Source organism: Ovis aries, chromosome 21 (genome assembly GCF_016772045.2).
Source record: "Ovis aries strain OAR_USU_Benz2616 breed Rambouillet chromosome 21, ARS-UI_Ramb_v3.0, whole genome shotgun sequence".
NCBI classification, from domain to species: domain Eukaryota; kingdom Metazoa; phylum Chordata; class Mammalia; order Artiodactyla; family Bovidae; genus Ovis; species Ovis aries.
Genome location: NC_056074.1, coordinates 42,021,016 through 42,036,721, shown reverse-complemented (window position 1 = coordinate 42,036,721; position 15,706 = coordinate 42,021,016). Strand labels below are relative to the sequence as shown.

At 48.1% G+C, this 15,706-nt stretch overlaps 1 protein-coding gene across 21 annotated transcripts in view; it reads left to right on the top strand.

The window, feature by feature from the left end:
- The first annotated feature begins 363 nt into the window (after window positions 1-363).
- The window catches only part of CHKA (choline kinase alpha), a 57,694-nt gene continuing 42,351 nt past the window's right edge, over window positions 364-15,706 (top strand). For 15 of the 21 annotated variants that reach the window (XR_009597952.1, XM_027959911.2, XM_027959910.2 and 12 more), the window contains exon 1: window positions 364-1,013. Coding sequence is in view for 15 of the 21 variants with exons in the window: in XM_027959911.2 (XP_027815712.1) it covers window positions 670-1,013 (344 nt within the window). In the remaining 6 variants the exon portion in view is untranslated. Of the gene's footprint in view, window positions 1,761-11,401; window positions 13,765-15,706 lie in introns of those variants that run through there. The other 6 variants (XM_060404352.1, XM_060404353.1, XM_042237846.2 and 3 more) reach the window with 6 other exon arrangements.

Genomic DNA, 15,706 nt, shown 5'->3' with positions numbered 1-15,706 from the left:
CTGCTGTCCTGCAGGTTTCGAGGGGGGTCCAAGCAAAGTTTCAGCCCCCATAGCCGAGGTCTGGCTCTCCTGAAGTTCAAGGGCCGCCCGGCCTCCGACCGCTCTCGGGGAGCCCCCAGCGGGTTTACTAGCTTGGCCATCCTTGCGACCCCAGGAGCCCGCTCGACGCTCCGCCCCCTTGAGGCGCCGCCCCTTCGAGGCCCCGCCTCCGTCGCTCGCAGCACTCGGGACTGGCAAGGAGGCGGGGCGGGGCCAGTGTGCTCCCGCAGCCAATGAGAAGGCGGCGTGGAGAGGGCGGAGGCGGTTGTGATGCACCGGGGCCCGCGGGCGGCGGCCAATCAGCGGCGAGCTCGAGGGCGGGCTGTGACGCGGCCGGCGCTCCTCGTGCGGCGGCGGTATAGGAGCGAGCGCCACGGCGAGCGGGATCAGCCGAGTGCTGCCGCCGCTGCCGCCCGCCGCTCGCTACCTCCACTCCGCCGCCGCCGCCGCCGCCGCCGCCGCCCCGCACCCGTCCGCCGCGCCCCCAGCCGCCCGCGCCCCGGGCCTGCCCGTCAGCGAGGGAGGGAGCGGCCTCGGCGCCCGGCCTCCGTGAGGGGGGCGTCCGGCCGGACCCTGAGCCTCGCTCTCACGCGCTGCGGCCGACCGCGCCTCCTCGGCCGCCTGCCCGGCATGAAGACCAAGTTCTGCAACGGGGGCGAGGCAGAGCCCTCGCCGCTCGGGCTACTGCTGAGCTGCGGCAGCGGCAGCGCGGCCCCGGCGCCCGGCGTGGGGCAGCAGCGCGACGGGGCCAGTGACCGCGAGCCCAAGCAGCTGGGCGGGCGGCAGCCGCCGCTCGCGCTGCCCCCGCCGCCGCCGCCGCCGCTGCCGCTGCCCCCGCCGCCCCCGCCGCCGCCGGCGGCGGACGACCAGCCCGAGCCCCGGACGCGGCGCAGGGCCTATCTGTGGTGCAAGGAGTTCCTGCCCGGCGCTTGGCGGGGCCTTCGCGAGGACCAGTTTCACATCAGTGTCATCAGGTCGGTGGCAGGGGGGGCGGGCAGTCAGGTGACGCCGGCCGGGGGCGGGGCCCGATGGAGGGGGCGCGGGCCCGCCGAGGGGCTCTGCGGCCGACTAGGGGCCAGATCCAGTAAAACGGACCCCGCGGCCCCTCAGGCCCCCCCCCCCACGCCCCGCCTGAAGGCAGGCTGTTGCAAACATACCGGTGTCGTGGGAAAGCAGGTCTCTTCTAAGGAGAACAATATTGTTCAGTCACAAAGTACACTTTGTACAGAAGCTTAAAATGTGTCTGAAAGAAGTGAAAGTGTTGGTCGCTCAGTCATGTCCGACCCTTTGTGACTCCATGGGCTGTAGCCCATCACGCTCCTCCGTCCATGGGGATTCTCCAGGCAAGGATACTGGAGTGGGTTGCCATGCCCTCCTCCAGGGGATCTTCCCAACCCAGGGGTTGAACCTGGGTCTCCTGCATTTGCAGGCGGATTCTTTACCGTCTGAGCCACCCAGGCTCACCCGAAATACGTCTAGCAAGTCCCTTTGGATTTAGGGCCTTGAATGAAGCAGGGATATTGTGGCCCGCTTAAAAAAAAGTCACTTGGTGACTTTTGCTTTTAGTTTCTCTAGTCCAAGATTAGATCTCTTTCCTGTTGAAAGAGACATTTGTATGCGGTGAAGTGGAGGCCTCTGTTCATTCCTCACTAACCTTGCAGACAAGTAGGTGGGTGACAAGCCAAAATTAGGATGTGTGGCTCTAAAAATAACTACTAAAGGTAAAAAGATTTTGCCCCCTTTTTTAAGCTTAGAAAACTTAATCATAAGTTTAAATTACAAGAAATGTGTGTGCGTGTCTGTGTGTGTACGTCCGTATTCAGGCTTAACCAGAAAACATAAATTTGCTTTTTGTCCATACTGTGCCTTTGAGATGACCACTTATCATTTAGTAGACTTCCTTTTGTTGAGACATTTAAAAATGTGTGGTCTTTTACTGCTAATTTTCTTTTAACTGTTTGACCAGGTTGAGTGCAGTGTCTGGAAACTGGCTGGCTGGCTGGCTGCCACCAATAATCCTGAAATCCAGTTTTCGTCATTTGATTCCTTTTCTGTGCCCAGACCGCAAATGCAGCAGAATTAACTGACCTTCACTTTCTTTTTGTGCCAGTGGCCTTTCTTACAGATACGCTTAGGAGCAGTGAGAGTCGAAGAGAAAGGAAAGCCCAAGAATTGCCTAATTAAATGTTTTGTCTTTTTGTTTTTTCTCCCCAAATGAAACTTTCTTCCAAGCTATCACATTTAGTTAGGCCTGAAAATTCTGTGAGAGGATGGTCCCATGTGATGCTCAGATCATCCAACTGTAAAATGGAAGGTGTAAAGGGGCAGCAGCTTGCCTGAGGTCAGTGGCTCTGAGCCGACCTTAGAGCAAGCTGCCCAGCCTCTTGAACCCACTGCCTACTCCAGTGCTCTCTCCTGTTGCCTCTGAAAACATGTGGACACCCTGGATCCAGCCGTAGGTGTTTTTGTGGCCCCTTTCTGGGGAGTGTCACTCATTAGCGAAACCTTTTGTGTTTTGTGCAAATCTGACAATCTTAGAAGCTTAGAGGATGTCGATGAAAAAACTAATCAGTCGTCAATCTAAGAAAGAAATGGGAAGTTTTATTCGAGCCAGGCTGAGCCTCGTAACCCAGAGAGTCTCTGAGAGCTCTGAGAACTGTTGGGGGTGTGGGAAGCTGTGTGTACGTGGCCAAGAGCGACCTTACTAACAAGTACGGATCTCAGCAGAAGGTTGCTGCTAATCAGGAGGAACAGACATCTGGGTTAATGATCTCAGTGTGGAAAGGTGCAGGAATCCGGCTTTGTGAAATATTTCTCCTGGAAACAATCCGAGGGTCATTTTTCCTGGAGCAAGAAGTGCCTCATCCTAATCTTTGCCCTGAATTCCTTTTGGGATGTATGTGAGTCAGTGACCGCAGTGGCTAATGATTTGATGCTTATAGAACTGGACGGTGGGCAAGATTCTCTACAGTCCTTTCCCTTTCAGTCTTAATTTGACCAAAGTTTAGGAGGCATTTGGTGAGCAATTCCATGGTGCTAGCCATGCTCATTCCCAGGTTGGGGAGGATTTCCTTGATAGGCCCCTTGATGTGCTGTTAGGGGACTAGGCCCTGTGAACAGCAACCAAAAGCCTCTGGACCACATATCTTAGTAGTCTGTTATGCTCCAAGAAACAATTCCCTGTTGTTGCTTCTTCCCACATGTAGAGCTATACTACTATAGTCACTGGTTTTACAGAGCTTTATACTTAGGCAATCATTTCAAGTTATCTAATGGCCATTAATTTTATTGGAGGCTTAGTCACACATTTGATAACGCAGGAGACACTAATCTTATAAAATAGGCAGAATGCAAGTAATATAGCTAGTGATATTAACAAGGTCATGAGTGACTATTTAAGAACTCGCATTAGGTGCAGCCCAGTCTCTTCTGGGCCAGTTGCTGTCCTGAAGGGAAATGATGTGTTGCCCTTGTAAATGTGACATATGCATGTATGATATACTTTAAGGGAAATGATTATCGGCACTAAAGTTCACTGAAGATGTCTGCACATGCAAGGCGAGTGACTCCTGAGAGGACTGAGAGGGAGGAAGGATTGAGAGAGGAGTTTTGTGGCTGGCCCCAGAAGAAGGAAAATTGATCTTAATGGTTGAGTGGGTATTTCTGCCATTGGGGAGGGCTGGTTAGCAACGTAACACTCCAGGGGGGAGGGAGCAGGCCGAAATGGGCAGAGAAGAGTTTTAGGGTTCAATTTTTCTTGTCTTGCTGTAAAATACAAATGTTTATTTCATCAAGAATGTTTTGTTTCTTTTCTCCAAGAATTGGTGATCTTGAAAGACACAACTTTCCTACTGGCTTGGTGGACCTTTTAGAATAATGTATGGTGTGGTGTCAGTCCTGTTTTCTGGAATAATGTAGTTGTGGAATGAGTTGAATGAGGAGAAGGAGGTGTTTTAGGGTATAGAAAGTGGGTGATGCCTAGTTTAAAAAAAAAAAAAGACAAAAGAGACAATTCAGAGTGGGGAGAGGGATACACCTGGTTGAAATTCAGGGGCCCTCCACAGCCAGTTGCTTTGTAGGTTCTGGTGATCACATCTTCCTGGCCCACATCTCCAGCCCCGGCTTTCTGCTGGGTGCTGGTCCGTCTTCAGCTTTTGAGAGCTCGCTCAGCTCAGTCCAACCAGTCTGTCCCCTGTTTAACCCTTTTGCTCCTCCCCACCCTGGAATATGCTTCTCCTGCCCTTTTTTTTTTTTCTTTTTCTTTGAACTATTAATATTAACAGCAGCCGGCTGGTGCCCCAGGGTTATTTCTCAGACTTCTCATTCTCTCTGGAAGCCCTTGTCAACACACAATGGCAGCTAAACCCTGGTGACCTGCCTCTGCGCCCACACCTCCCGTCTGCTCCAGCCCTGCTGTCCTGGCTTAGACCCTGTAACAGGAGGCACTTGTGCTGTGGGTTGCCTCAGCCCCAGTTCGATATACCATTGCCAGGGGTTTCTCAAATGTCCCGACTCCTTTGTTTGAAAGTTTACTGTGGCTTCTGTAGCTGGAGAATAAAATCCAAACTTGTTTGCATGTGTTACACTTGGGCCCCAGCCTTACTTTTTCAGAGTGGTTCTTTTTTTGTTATTGTTTTATAAATCTCTCCTTTCCCCTAACCAGCAACAACTAGCTGAGCTAGTTACACTTGACCTTGTATTCCTTGAATGAGCTTTGTGTTTTAAGTCTCCAGGCCTTTCTTCGTTCCTCACTCTACTTGGCAACCCGGTGTCTGCTTTTAAAATACCTCCTTCAAGGCCTAAGTTAGAGAGCCAGAAGAATTAATTTCTTACTCGCTTAGGTTTCTTCTATAGGACTTTCTGCACAGACACCTTTGTGTCACAGCACTTACCGTACTGTGTGTTTATTTGTTCAACTGCGTTAGATTGAATTTTTAGAGGGAGGTCATGTTCATCTTTACATCTCCAGCAATAGAAAAGTGCTTGACTTTAGCCCCTGGATTTTAGCTTAAATTGGCTTCTTTTCTGTCCTAATGTTGATGACAGGAGTCTTTGTCATCAGACTGCTGGTTGCCCAAGTCCCTCCAGCTAAGAGTGGTATAGGGAAAGATACAAATTATCGGAACATGAAAATTGTCTAATGAGCTGACCACTTGGGAGTTTTCTCCTTGCCCGGACATCATAGCTGAACATCAGCTTGTACCTCTGCCCATCAGATTAGTGTTATTGTCACACTCAGTGCTGGTTGGTAAAGCGGTCACAGTTGTGAAACGTAATTGTTAATCTTGCAAAAGATGCACGATGTCTTTTAAGTTTGAGGAAAGAAATGTTTGAGGACTGAAAGTTTCACACATATCCCTCCACAGCCCACTACTAGTTAAGAAACGATGGGGTAGATGGTACTACCAGCTCCTCAAAAGTGAATCGTTTGAGTATCAAGACAGAGAGGCCCTTGAAAAAGACTGGCAAAATCCTCAGCTGTATTTGCAGAATTCTACAGCAGGAGTTGAAGAAGGAGTGAGTTGTGCTGCACGGTGCCATCATAAATGTTTTGGAAAAATTAAGCCAAAATTCCCTACTTGGTTTCCTTTTTATGTCATAGTTCCATTTATAACCTACATTATGTTACATGTAAAAACATAAATGATTCTGTTTCATTTTTCAAGATAAAGTTTCATTTACACTTTGTTTTTACTACACACTGAAAATTTGGTCCCTTAATTGGCTTTACTTCTTTCCAAAAAAAAAGAATAAACTTCAGAGCAGTTTTAGATTGACAGCGGAATTGGGCAGAAAGTACAGAGTTCGCTTTTTACCTCCGCCTCCCCCACAGCCCCCATCACTGTTGGTCACTCCTCCCCCAGCGGCACCCTTGGTACCGTCTGCGGACCTGCACTGACATGTCTTTACCATGGTCCACAGTTTACGTTAGGGTTCACGGCGGTGTACATTCTGTAGGTTTAGACAAATGCATGATGACATATCGTATCCACCACTGTAGGATCCTACAGAAGAGCCTCATGACCCCCAAAGTCCTGTGTCCTCTGTTTATCCCACCCTCCCCTCAACCCCTGATCTTTTCAGTGTCTCCATAGGTTTGCCTTTTCTAGAATGTCATATGGTTGGAATCATGCGGTGTAGCCTTTTCATTGCCTTCTTTCACTTGAAAAGCATTTACATTTACTCCGTATCTTTTCATGGCTTGAGAGCCTTAGCGCTGAATCGTTTCCCATGGTCTGGGTGTGCCACAGTTTTATCCATTGGCCTACTGAAGGATGTTTTTGATTGCTTCCAAGTTTTGACAGTTGAATACAGCTCTTAGGAACATCCTTGTACAGGTTTTTGTGTGGACATAACTTTTCAGTTTATTTGGGTAAATAGCAAGGACAGCTGCTGGATTATATGGTAAGAGTATGTTTATGTAAGAAACTGCCAAAGTGGCTGTACCATTTCTCATTCCCATCAGCAGTGAGTGAGGGGAATGTGGAGCAGTGAGTTGCTCCACACCCTCATCAGCATTTGATGTCAGTTTTCTGGATTTGGGTCATTTGAGAAGGTATGTAATGGGATCTGGTTTTAATTTGTGATTCTCTAATGACAAGTGATGTGAGGCATCTTTTCATATGCTTAATTGCCATCTGTATTATCTTCCTTGGTTAGCCCATTTTCAGTCAGGTTGTTTGTTTTCTTATTGCTGAATTTTAAGAGTTCTTTGAATATTTTAGGTAATAGTCCTTTATCAGAGGACTTCCCTGGTGGCGGCTAGTGGTAGAGAATCTGCCCGCCAGTGCAGGAGACACAAGAGATGTGGCTTCAATCCCTGAGTTGGGAAGGTCCCCTGGAGGAGGGCACGGCAACCCACTCCAGTATTCTTGCCTGGGAAATCCATGGACAGAGGAGCCTGGCGGGCCACAGTCCGTGGGGTCGTAAAGAGTCGGACACACCTGAATGAGTTGAGTACTACCTTTATCAGATTTGTCGTTTGCAGATATTTTCTTGCAGTTTGTGGCTTTGTCTTCACATTCTCTGGATAGTGCTTTTTGCAGAGCAGAATTGTTTAATCTGAATGAAGTCCAGCTTATGAGTTATTTCTTTCATTCTGTCTTTGGAGTTGTATCTAAAACCTCATCGCCATACCCAAGGTCTTCTAGATTTTCTTCAGTGTGATTTTCTAGTTTTCTAGTTTTGCATTTTACATTTCGGTCAGTCATTCATTTTGAGGTTCTTTTTTTTTTTCCTCACTGCTCAGCTTGCAGGATCTCAGATCCCCAACCAGAGATTGAACCCAGGCCCACAGTGAAAGTGTCAAATCCTAACCACTAGACCACCAGGGAACTCTATTTTGAGTTAACTTTTGTGACGATATAAGGTCTGTATCTAGAGTTCATTTTTCTTTTGGCTGGGCTGCGAGGTTTGGGGGATCTTAGTTCCCCAGCCAGGCATCGAACCCATGCCCCCTGCAATAAAAGCACAGAGTCCTAACCACTGGATCGCCAGGGAATTCCCTAGGTTTCATTTTTTTTGCTTGTGGATGCCAGTTGTTCCAGTGCCATTTTTGAAAAGACTGTCCTTTCTCTACAGTTTTGTCTTTGCTCTCTGTCATGATCAGTTGACCACATGGGTCTGTTCCTAGGCTCTGCATGCTTTTCCATTGATCTGTCTGTTTTTTTTTTTTTGTTTTTTTTTTTTTGCCAGTATCCCAGTGTCTTGATTACTGTAGCTTTGTAGTAAGTCTTGAAATCTGATAGGATTAGTCCTCAGACTTTGTTCCTTTTCAATATCCAGTTGACTATTCTAGGTCTTTTGCTTCTCCATGTAGCTTTAGAATCAGTTTACTGATATCCGCAAAATAACTTAATGGGGTTTTTATTGGGATCACATGAATATATAGACCCAGTAGGGAAGAACGGACATCTTGACAATATCGAGTCTTACTCTTCACATGGGTCGTGTCTCCACATATTTGGTTCTTCTTTGATTCTTTCTTTGGAATTTTGTAGTTTTCCTCATACAGATCTTGTACATATTTTATTAGGGTTATACCTCAGTGTTTAATTTTGGGGAGTGCTAATGTGAATGATGGAGAAGGCAATGGCACCCCACTCCAGTACTCTTGCCTGGACAGTACTATGGATGGAGGAGCCTGGTGGGCTGCATTCCATGGGGTCACACAGAGTCGGACACGACTGAAGCGACTTAGCAGCAGCAGCAGCAGTTTGAATGATATGTTTTAAATTTCAGTTTCTCCTTGTTCATTACTCATGCATAGGAAGGAGACTGACTTTTGTGTATTAACCTTGTCTCGTCTAACCTTGTTGTAATCGCTTAGTTGTTTTTTTTCAGCCTAGTCTCTGGCTTGCTCAGCTCTGACCTGATGCCCATGCTCTCCTTTCCAGTTTTCTTCTCCAGTGGAGCCCTGGCCACCAACCTACACTGGCTACTGCCCCCTGATCTCAGCGCCCTCTGCCCACTGGCAGGGAGTCTTGTACTGCCCTAGGACAGCCGTTGTCTTCAGCTTTCCATCAGCCTGTTGTGCATCCGTAGCTGGACTGCCATCTCCCTGTGTATCAACATTCAGTTGTCTCACTGCGCCTAGCCCTTATGGCACCCCACTCCAGTACTCTTGCCTGGAGAATCCCATGGATGGAGGAGCCTGGGGGGCTGCAGTCCATGGGGTCGCTAAGAGTCAGACACGACTGAGTGACTTCACTTCCACTCTTACGCATTGGAGAAGGAAATGGCAACCTACTCCAGTGTTCTGGCCTGGAGAATCCCAGGATGAGGGAGCCTGGTGGGCTGCCGTCTATGGAGTTGCACAGAGTCGGACACGACTGAAGCGACTTAGCAGCAAAAGCTGTATCACAGTAGTCCAGGGGCTGGTGATGGAACAATAAATGTAAGGCCTGGGAGGTCTGGGTGGGCTGGAAGGGATGTGGGTACTTTGTGGAGAAATTGAGAGCATCCCTGAATTCACTCTGAAAGGTGGAAGGACCTTGCAGATGGGAAGAGAAGCAGAAGTGGGTTGTGTCCCAAGGATGCTCAGATTGGTGGCTTGAAATGGGTATCTTTTTCTGAGGGACACCTAGTCATGTCTGGACACCTTTTGATTGTCATGGTTTCGTGGTGGTGACCCTGGCACCAGATGGTGATCCTGGGAGCGGGCAGGGACACTGCTGAACGTCTCACAGTGCGCAGCGGAACCCTCTCCTCTCATGCCCCCAATAGCGATGGGGCTGAGGATTGTGCAGCCTGGAGTAGAGGACTGAAGACAGAGCTTTCCCCACCCGGCACACCCTTAATAAATGAACTTTGGGCACTTCCACTGCAGGGGACCCGGGTTCAATCCCTGATCAGTGAACCAAGATCCCGCATGCAGTGCAGTGTGGCCAAAAACAATTAACCTTTGCTTTGCAGTTGGTGGTGATGATAACCAACCGACGTCACCCCGCTCTAGACGCCGTTACGCTGTTCTCCTGAGGAACGTGACGTCACCCCGCTCTAGACGCCGTTACGCTGTTCCCCCGAGCAACGTGACGTCACCCCGCACTAGACACCATTACACTGTTCTACCAAGCAACATGCTGAAAATCCTGCAGCCGTCTGCAGATCCAGCGGCCCACCTGGGACAAAGCCTCTGCCTTAACTGCCCGTGGACTCGGTGCCGAGAGGGCTGGACGCTCAGGCGCCTGCCCCTGATGACGGTGCAGCTGTGCTGCCACTGACCTGAAGTGGTTTTTCCCCCTGAGCTGTGGTTGTGGTTGGTTCACGTTGAATTTTAGACGGTTAGAGGAAATTTTTCAAAAATGCACTTTGTTCCCCCTTGCTTGTGTTCTAAATTCAGGTATTTAGGAATTTAGATATTTAGATGTTCAGGAATTTAGGTATTATCTAAATACGTTTCGATATTATCCTGTCTTCCATCTTCCCTGCTTACAGCCCTATGGACTTAAGGATACTTTTTTCTGCTTAGGTTTTGGTTATGATGTTAACTTTTTTCTAGTCATCTTGACTTTATTTTATTCTTTATAATTTTATTTCATTTTTTTCTTTTGGCCACACCGTGCAGCATGTGCGATCTTAGTTCCCCAACCAGGGCTTGAACTTGCCCTCTGCAGTGGAAGCATGGAGTCTTAAACTATTGGACCATGAGTGAGGTCCTCTTGACTTTTATATGGTGCCCTTGCAGCTCCTGGGTGAGGCCCTGAGCCTTAGGGAGGCCAAGTCCTGTGCGTGTCGGGTTTTGCACCAGGTTGGTTGTGGACAGTTTACAGAGGTTTCAGGCACTTCTTGTTTTTCAACAGAGTGCAGTCGGTTTGGTGCAGACCAGAAACGAACCACTGCAGTTTAGCAGGTGAAAGCCTTTGTATTGAAGGCTTCCCTGGAGCAGGCAGTGTCTTGGGTTTCTCATTATTTAAGCTGACTCTTTTTACAAGTGATTAAAAATATATAGATGTTTTTGATGGATGAATGGATGAGCAGAGTGTGGCATATACATACAATCAGATATTACCTAGCTTTGATAAAAAGGAGATGCTGAAATGTTACAGCGTGGTGAACCTGGAGGACGTTATGCTAAGTGAAATAAGCCAGTTCCCCAAAGACAAATATTTCCTGACACCACTGCTGTGAGTTCCCAAGAGGAGTCAGGTTCATGGGGATGCAGTATCCTGGTGGGTGCCAGGGACTGGGGGGTGGGGAATGAGGAGTTCGTGTTTAAAGGGGGTCAGGTTTGTGAGATGAAGAGCTCTGGAAGTGGAAAGTGGTGATTCACAGCAGTGTGAATGTACCTAATGGACAGTCACAAGTGGTTCAGATGGCAAACTGTGTGTTATGTGTTTTCTACCTCAAACTTACAAATTGGGAAGGAATACACTCTGGATGTTTGCCATTAGGAATGGCATATTGCAGACCTTGGCCACTGCACCAAAGTGTAGTATCCCCACAGCATGGGTTTCCCCCAAGTAGAACGCTGTAGAATCAAACAAATAACCTCCTGAAGACTTGGTTAAGTCTACAGATTAGGGATACAAGCCATTTGTAAAGCTACTTGAACACACGTTGCTAGAACAAAAGCTGTGTTACACAGTGAACCTCAGTCTAATGAGGTGATTTTACTCCAAAATTTTCAGAGATTGTTTCTCTGGGACAGAGTCCACGGGCTGGATGCAGGCTCGCCCCCTCGTTCTCTTTATCACTGTAGTTAACAGTACCAGCCACTTCTTGTCGCGAGTACTCGCTGCTCCGGGCACGACATTCTCAGGTGCCCAGTGCTTGCCCGCGTAGACCAGCTTCCTGCCGCCGCGTCAGAGTGACTCACACAGCACAGCGCGGGTGAGTCACATCTGCTGGGCTGTTCAGCCTTAACGGGCTTAGCCTGGACTCAAACGTGACCTCCTTTCTACACGTGGGGGATATTTTCAATCTATGAGAACTTCCCAGAGCAACCAAAGTTGACTGACAGCCTTAACAGCCAATACCTGACGGTATGAAAAACACCCCCCAAAAATTTCAGTGATTTTTCACAAGGTGGGTGAAGAGTCGGGAAGGATTTGTGAAGCAGCCGTGCAAAGCAAGATGCCATCTTGCCCTGCAGCTTCCTGGCTGGAGAGGGAGTGAGGTGGGCAGGGCTGGGTCAGGCGTCCACCTCGAGAACTGCGCCGTAGGGGGGCCGGGGAGCTGGGGGGCTGGTTTTTCCCCTTGCTGGGGCTGCAGCCGCCTTCCTTTGCGTCCCGGTGTTCCAGTCAGGTTTCCTGGCTCTCCGTGTTGGAGTGGGGCGCGCTTCTGCCACCTCTGGCCTCCCGGGGAGAGCGCAGCAGTGCCGGAAGTGGTGAGCTGATAAGTCAGCAGTGTTTCTTCCTCATTCGCCTCATGGCGGGAACATGTTCATCATCTTCGCCCTCCTTGAAAATCTCCACTGCCGTTAAGTCTGGAAATTAATTGTACTTCATCCCAAATGTGACAGTAACCTGTTTGAAACGTAGGGGGCGACGGGATGAGACGGTTGGATGGCGTCACTGACTCAGTGGACGTGAGTGTGGACAAACGCCAGGAGTTAGTGAAGGACAGGGAAGCCTGACGTGCTGCAGTCCATGGGGCCGCAGGGTTGGACGTGACTGAGCGACTGAACAACGGAAACAACAACAATTAGCAAATTAAGAGGGTCTTGATTACTTCGGTGCCTTACCAGGTTTGGGGGCTTTGCCCTGTGTAGGTAACATGTAAATTTCCCCAAGCCCTTTCATTGTGTAACATAGTCGACTTCAGTTGGAAAGGGTTATGCTGTAGGTTCTGGAACCCGGGGGCTAATGTAGAAAAAGACGAGTCAGAGAAAAATCAAGGTGGCTGAATCTAGAATCGGCTCTCCAGTTGAAGGTTAGAAAAGTGACCAAGAAGCAGATTCGTCATCATTATTATAGAGTGCCATCAGTGAAAAATGCTTTGGTTTTTTTAAGGACGCTGCCGTGAAATTCAGGGCTGAAAATGAGGCCTGGGTCTAAAAATCCTGAAATGTACCCAGGGTCTTATCTGTTGTGTGACTAGAGGAAGGAAATCAGCAGGAAAGGTTCAGTTAACTGGAGCCAAAGTTACTAAACATTTCCCTTCATTTTCTAAAGAGAATGTGTGAAAATAAGGAAAACCAAGACTAAGAATTCAGAACATTTCCTGGCCTGCCCTGGGAGCTGTTCACATCAGGGCCTCTGTGTGTGCGTCTTACCCCCTGGGGCTCTTCGGTGATGTTTCACGTTCACGATAAGGGCCGCAGACCAGTGAGGGGCTCGAAACACTAACAGGCACCTTGTATTTGCCACCCTAGGTTTAAGGCAGGAATGGAGAGAAGGTGTGAAGAGTTTTTAGGTTTTACACAAGAATATTTCATTTGTTAACCTCTGATTATCTTGTGGTTAGGATGGTACTTCATCCAACTTGGTGATTCACCAGGAAATTCAGTTGAGTGGGATAGCTCCCTTCTTTTTGTTTGTGCAGTGATTAAAGAAGACAGTTGGAAAAAGAAAATAAAGATTATTTTTGTTCATTATAGTAAAAAAAAAAAAATCTTTGTGAGTAGGTAATCAGTGTACTGGATTTAAAATTCAGAAATTTTTACGGAAGGGTGTCGTTCCCCCTCGCCCCAGTGCCTCTCCCTAGAAGCAAGCATTGCCCCTCCTTCGTTATCCGTTCTTCCAGAGAGACGTCAGGCAATATAGCGTGTGTGGGTATACCTGTTTCTCCAGCAAACCCGAGAGCTGCAGTGTGCCAGGGGCTGGGAATGCCTGGCTCCCCCTCCTGGTTTAATGTTAATACTCACAGTAGGTCACTTTTTTGCACTAAAAGCAGCATGGTATCTTAAGAGATTGTTCTGTTTGGTATTTATTGAGCTGTCTTATTCTCTTGAATAGCCATATAGCGTTATATTTTAATTGAAATATCATTTTGATGTTTTTCAGGACAGTTAAAGACTAGAGCTTCTGCTTTCTAAAGTTAATCATGGTAATAAAAGATTCCATTCGTTAAGTGCCTACTGTTGCCAGGTACTATGGCAGTTGTGCTTATCTCAGTTAACCTGGGCACCAGGCCTCCAGGAGAAGTATTATTCTTTTTTTCTTTCTTGGCCAAGCTGCATGGTAGGCGGGATCCTCCTCCTTGGACCAGAGATCAAACCTGTGCCCCCTGCAGTGGAAACACGGAGCCCTAACCACTGGACTGCCAGAAAAGTCCCTCGAGGAGGTATTCTTTACCCCAGGGGCCCAGAGAGGTTGAGGAACTTGCCAGAAATTAAAGTGTCAACAGGTGGTGACTCCTTGCCAGTTGTAACACAGTATGCTGGTTATTTCAGCTGTTCCCTCAGGCATGCACTTCAGTTTTGGTGGAGATTACACACACCTGTCTCTGTTTTTTGCCCACATTTTTTTGTGACAAGCAGTTCTCTACAACAGTACCTACTACTTGTGAAGTATGTGCAAAAGTATGCTGAGAATATGTCTGGCAAGAACTTCAAATGAACTTGAGTGTGCTGATGAGTCCTGTCTTTTAGGTGAGAAATGCAGTCAAGGGGCAGGTCTACCCTCAGGCCCAGTCAGTGCTCCCGTGGGTTAGAAACCTCTGGATAGACCTGCTGTCACAGTCCAGGGCCACGTGACATTCGTAGGGATGCGTCACGTGGAGAAGGCAGGGGTGTCTGACCTTGCCAGGGACCCTGTTTTCCCAATGAGAACTGCAGACAGACCAGGTTTGTAAGTCGCCTTTGTCTGTTTGGGGGTTGTGGATAAGGATGCTAAGGGTTCTGTTGGGTGCACACGCGATGGTGGATAATTGATACCAGAAGCGATGGTGGTGGCGTTCGATTGTTTTCCCCTGCACATAGGCTGTTGGAAATTTCATTTCTTCCATGTCTTCCTCTCTCAGTTTTCCCGCACTGCATTTGTCCTGGCAGCGCAGGGGTGGAACTCAGGACGCTGCATCAAAGAGTGCTGTAGAAGTACTGCCCCCAGGGCAGAGGTGGTCACAGCTGCTAAAGCATACGTTTAAAACTTTGAGAAGTCCAGACATTATGAACACATGGAAGTGCGCCAGTCAGCAGGAGGAAGGCAAAGGGCAGAGGAGGCAGGTGTTGGCAAACCTTCCCTTCCCGGGCTTGATTCTGAAATGTTTTCTCTTGACAGTTTTTACAACGGCCTGGATACCTGGCTTGTGAAAGGTGACTGGGGACGGGGTTGTGGCAGAGAAGGCTTTGTGTGAGGGCGCTCCCTGCCAGGCCTCAAACTGGGCAGGGGTGGGGAGGGAAAAGCCTTGAAAAGACACATGGGGAGGAAAGCAAGAAGTTATGGCAGGACTGCAGGAAAGGACCCCTGGTGGTGCTGGTGGGGAACAGGTGCCACCTCCAAACAGAGTTGCAGATAGGTGTGGGAAGCTGGAACCCAGCGTAACCACAGAAGTTTCCTGAAACTTGGTAACTTTTCTCATTCCAAAGCCCTTACTAGCACTGTTTTCTCCAGATCCTAAAATCAGAGGCGTCGTTTTCATGGGCTTGATTTCTCCTAAGCTCTGGCAGTTTCACTGAAAGTGTTCAGTACTTGGGAGCAGATTTTAATCAAATAGTGATCGCCGTGGATCCTACACAGGGAGCTTAATATTAAAGAGGATGGTCATTCATAGATTCAGATAAATCAGTGAATGGTTGATCTTAATAAACTATGTAAGGCAAGTTATCACTGGTTTAGAAAAGGAAAATATAACAGCTTTATTGAGACATAATTCACATAGTATGAAATTCATCCTCTTAAACGGTACAGTTCAGTGTTTTTACTATTTTCACAGTTATACAGCATTCACTGCGATTTTTCCAGGACATTTTCATCATTTCAGAATGAGACCCTATACTGTGTTAGCAATCTCCTCCCATCCTCCCCTCTCCCTAGCTTGACAACCACTGACTGATTTTTATCGATTTGCCTCTTCTGATGTTTCATATAGATGGAATCGTACAATATGTATGGCCTCTTGTGACCAGTTTCTTTCACTTAGTATAATGTTTTCTAGGTTTATCCTTGTTGTAGCGTGTATTGGTACTTCATTCCTTTGTATGGCTGAGTAATATTCCATTACATGATATACCACAATCTGTTTATTCATTCAGTAACTGATGGACATTAGGGTTCTTTCTCTTTTT